Genomic DNA, 3948 nt, shown 5'->3' on the forward strand with positions numbered 1-3948 from the left:
TTATTATTTTATTATTTAACATTCCATTTCTAACAAACAAAAAAATTTTTTTTAATATTAAAATTTAATCTGTAATATTAAAATTTTATCAGAACTTGTATCAATATAGCAAATAAAATTGCACTTTATACATATATTTTGTCTATGTTATATTGTAATAGAGGAAAGTCCGATATATCACTTTGTTTTTAGACAATATTTCTTAAACAAAAAGGTAAAAATAAAACTTTAAATCATAAGTACAAACTAAAAAGCTTCCATCATATAATGTAAACAATTTTTATAATACTGTTTACAATTATGCAATAATTAATTTTTTCGTAAGATAAGCAAAAATGAGCTACCTATTCTGACAAAATAGGCAATAATGCTACGTATTCCTATGCTTTTTTTATTTACAGGAATTATATGTATAAAGTACTTACAAGTGAATATATAAAAGATGTTCTAAATTTTTTACACTTCGTTATGAAATTTTATTGAATTATATATCTACTTTATGCTGTTCTATAAGATGCAAATATGTAACATGAGTTTTTCAAGAATTTTTCCATATATGTACGAATGTCTTTAATTCCAATAGTTATTTGACAATATAAAGCAACATTAGCAATCTCATGATCAATTTTACAGGCAGGTGTGGCAATTTACACTTACTGCGCTCCCAATTTTAAATTTAAAATTGTATTATAAAAAATTAAGAGAAAAAATATTTGAAATAAAACTAATTTAAGAAATTATAAGCATTTAAAATAACGTAATATTATCAATAATGTGATTACTATTATTTAAACTACGTAATTTGCAAAAGAAAGAATCGTAAGAATTTTATTTTCGTAAAATTTGTTTTTACCTGATTTAGTAGTAGAAACAGACCACAAATACACAAATTACGAATTTGTACTTCTTTAATTAGCTAAACAGATCATGATTTTATTAGTATTAATAAAGTGCAATTAGTTTCTGAAAAATAAGAGAGTGTCACTTTAAGACCTATGTCAATATCGGCGACTTTCCTCTAAATACATATAAAAATGTATTTACTTATAAAGGACAGTGTATATAATCAGAAAGATTTCTCTCTGGTGTAATTGACAAATACGAATAATTATTTAAAATTCGAATAACTGATTAATAATTACAATAAGGACAATTTTGTACACTGATACATACAATATATATGTACTCATAATGAGATTATAACATATATTCAATGTTAATTATATATAAACACAACGATATTACATATTAGAAAAATCTTACGTCATTATTTAAAATTGTATTATTTCTAACAAATAAAGAGAACATTTTTTATGTTTACAGTAATAAAATTTTAATTTCATTAATTTGTATTAATACCTCCATATTAATATGGATGAATTTTTCATTCATAGTAAAAAACATTTCGTATTTGTATTAGAAACGGTTCATTGATCAAGTTCTTGTTAAACTTTGTATAGAATTTTTTAACATTTTTCAATGTTAAGTTAATTTAACATAATGTGATTATATGTTATTTAAATAATTTATGTTAAATCGATATTCAACATTTCTTAATATCAAAACAGTATAATTTATGAATAAGTGAACAAATAACATAAAGATAATGTGTTTTAAAACATAAATTCTAAGATATGAATAAAATATGTGTTAATTTAACACATCATAATGTGATCACTATTATTTAAACTACGTAATTTGCAAAAGAAAGTCGTAAGAATTTTATTTTCGTAAAATTTGTTTTTACCTGATTTAGTATAGACCAAACAGGCCACAAATACACAAATTACGATAATTATTTGTGTATTTGTTTAATTTTACTGAAAAAAAATGCTTCCTCTGTTTGTTTACAAACTATGTCAGTATTACTTTTTATTTCATTTATTTTCTTAAATAATGTTTGTGTTACTTTCTAACATATTCATCTTATGTTAAATTAACACATAAATTTGAATGGACAATTTGAGACATGTGAAATGTGTAAAATTTCAACACCTTTTTCTCCGGGGTATTCGTATCTCATATATATATATATATATATATTGAAAAATTTTAATTGATTTAAATTGATTTAAATCAAATTAATAGTGAGATTTTGAGGTAAATTCTCAAAATATTTAACATTAAGATATTCTAGTGAATTTTTCATTAAATATATTGTTATCAATGGCAACGTATTCGTCAATGGCAAAGACTCTAGCGAAGTGAATTTATTATCGCTTAAGTCCAAATATTTTAAAGATATAAGGGATTTTGTCCACCCTTCCGGCAAAGAACTTAACATATTCCTCGATAAATCTAATTCTTCTAGGACAATAAGATGAACGAATGCATTAACATCTATTTTATCAATCTGATTCATTCCCATTAATAATTTTATCAATTTTGGCATATACACGAAAGTATGCGAAATTATTTTCTTTATGTTGTTGTTATTAATACACAAAGTGCTAATTTCTGTTTCATTTGAGATTTGCGGAACATTCTCGAGTTGGTTGATACTTAGATCCAATGTTTCTAAATACTGCAAATTTGCAAATGTCTTCGGATGTAGATAATGTATGTCATTTGAGGATAAATTCAAAAAAAGCAATTCGTTATTGTCTCGAAAAGCATCTGATTCGATAGTATTAATCTCGTTTCTGGAAACAGAAAGATAGTGTAGATTCTTCAGACCAGCCATCGATAAAGTCTTACTGTATCCGTTGTACTGTTGAATATTGTTAAAATTATTTTCATCCAAATTTAGTGCGAACAATTTCTTCCCTTTTTCGTTTAAGTTCAAGTTACTAAGCGAATTGCCGTGAAGATCAAGAAAGTATAAGCTGTTTGACAATAGTTGTACAAAATTGGTTCTTCTCATGTTATTTTCAGAAAGATCCAGGATCTTTAACTTGGGGAATGACATCCAGTTTTGCGATATCATCGGCGTCGTATAAGTAAAATGGGATTCCATAAATGGATTTTCCTGTACAAACACTAAATCGTTAAAACAATTTTTACGTAGAGATAAAATTTCTAAGTTAGGATATTCGCCGAAAATCTGTATTACATCATCATTGTAACATTCAAAATAGCTTGCATAATTCATAATAAGCACTTGTAACTTATCGTGACTTCCAAAGTCAAGAAATTCACTTTTACTACGCAATCTATTGCTCGAAAAAAACAATTGAGTTAAATTTGGCAATTTTTCGAAGGCACCTCTCCCAATTTTCTCAATACTATTGTTCATAAGATTGAGGCAGGACTGCTGATGAAATCCCGCTTGATTTCAGAGATCACAGCGTTTGAGAAGTTTAAAGAAATGTCATCATTACATAGAGATTGAAGCGATTCGTCCATGTAGTTTTCTATGGCAAAATAAACATCGTTTGCTATTGATAATGTACGAGTAGACCAGCAAAAGAAAGTGACGAAAGCAATCTTTGTGATGGTTAATTTTTGTAAATACAGAACACATTTTGTTTTAAAATTGTAAAAAAATAGCTTGTGATTTAAGTATAACATAATAAATTAAACAATACGGAATATCTTATAAGACTACATAATGTAACTACACAACAAATTGTAAATAAGGCTCTACACAATCAAGCTGGTCTTTAGTATTGAAACAATTCTGTGTCTAAAGATTTAAGACGCTCGCACGGAATGCAAGAGATTCTAATAATGTAATCCCTGTCCAAAAATATTTTTCGCAATATATAGAGTTATTTACAGATTTTAGGCTTATCGGCAGAAGATTAAGATCAGGCTAAGATATCTTATGAGCATTAATATAATTAAATTGCTTGTCAATTTAATTAGTGGCAAGCAATTTAATTGGTGATATTACTACTCTAGTTCTATGTTAAAGTTGCGTTTCAAGACTAAAAATAAATTTGTCGCGGTTTGTGGAATTATAAGGAAAAGCCCCTATAAGATACCAAGTTCATTTTGGGTAAATGC

At 26.2% G+C, this 3948-nt stretch overlaps 2 protein-coding genes across 2 annotated transcripts in view; both read right to left on the reverse strand.

The window, feature by feature from the left end:
- Nucleotides 1–1365, reverse strand: part of LOC108687871 (insulin-like growth factor-binding protein complex acid labile subunit) — a 5317-nt gene extending 3952 nt beyond the window's left edge. The window contains exon 1 of the mRNA XM_018193887.1: nucleotides 1360–1365. Coding sequence (XP_018049376.1) covers nucleotides 1360–1365 — 6 coding nt within the window. The remainder of the gene's footprint in view (nucleotides 1–1359) is intronic.
- A 706-nt stretch (nucleotides 1366–2071) lies between these two features.
- On the reverse strand, nucleotides 2072–3345 carry LOC108687872 (protein artichoke-like). The gene is made up of 2 exons (XM_018193888.1): nucleotides 3252–3345; nucleotides 2072–2979 (listed from the first exon to the last, which is right to left on the reverse strand). The coding sequence occupies exons 1-2, from the start codon at nucleotides 3343–3345 to the stop codon at nucleotides 2072–2074; spliced, it is 1002 nt and encodes a 333-aa protein (XP_018049377.1).
- Between the last annotated feature and the right edge of the window lie 603 nt (nucleotides 3346–3948).

Source organism: Atta colombica, unplaced genomic scaffold, assembly GCF_001594045.1.
Source record: "Atta colombica isolate Treedump-2 unplaced genomic scaffold, Acol1.0 scaffold22, whole genome shotgun sequence".
Taxonomy (NCBI): domain Eukaryota; kingdom Metazoa; phylum Arthropoda; class Insecta; order Hymenoptera; family Formicidae; genus Atta; species Atta colombica.

Bases quoted from the DNA above. Each gene is read 5' to 3' on its own strand.
- LOC108687872 (XM_018193888.1), bottom strand. From the start codon at position 3,345: ATGGACGAATCGCTTCAATCTCTATGTAATGATGACATTTCTTTAAAC. The intron at 2,980-3,251 runs GTCCTGCCTCAA...TTAACGATTTAG, and splicing joins CAAGCGGGATTTCATCAGCA to TGTTTGTACAGGAAAATCCA.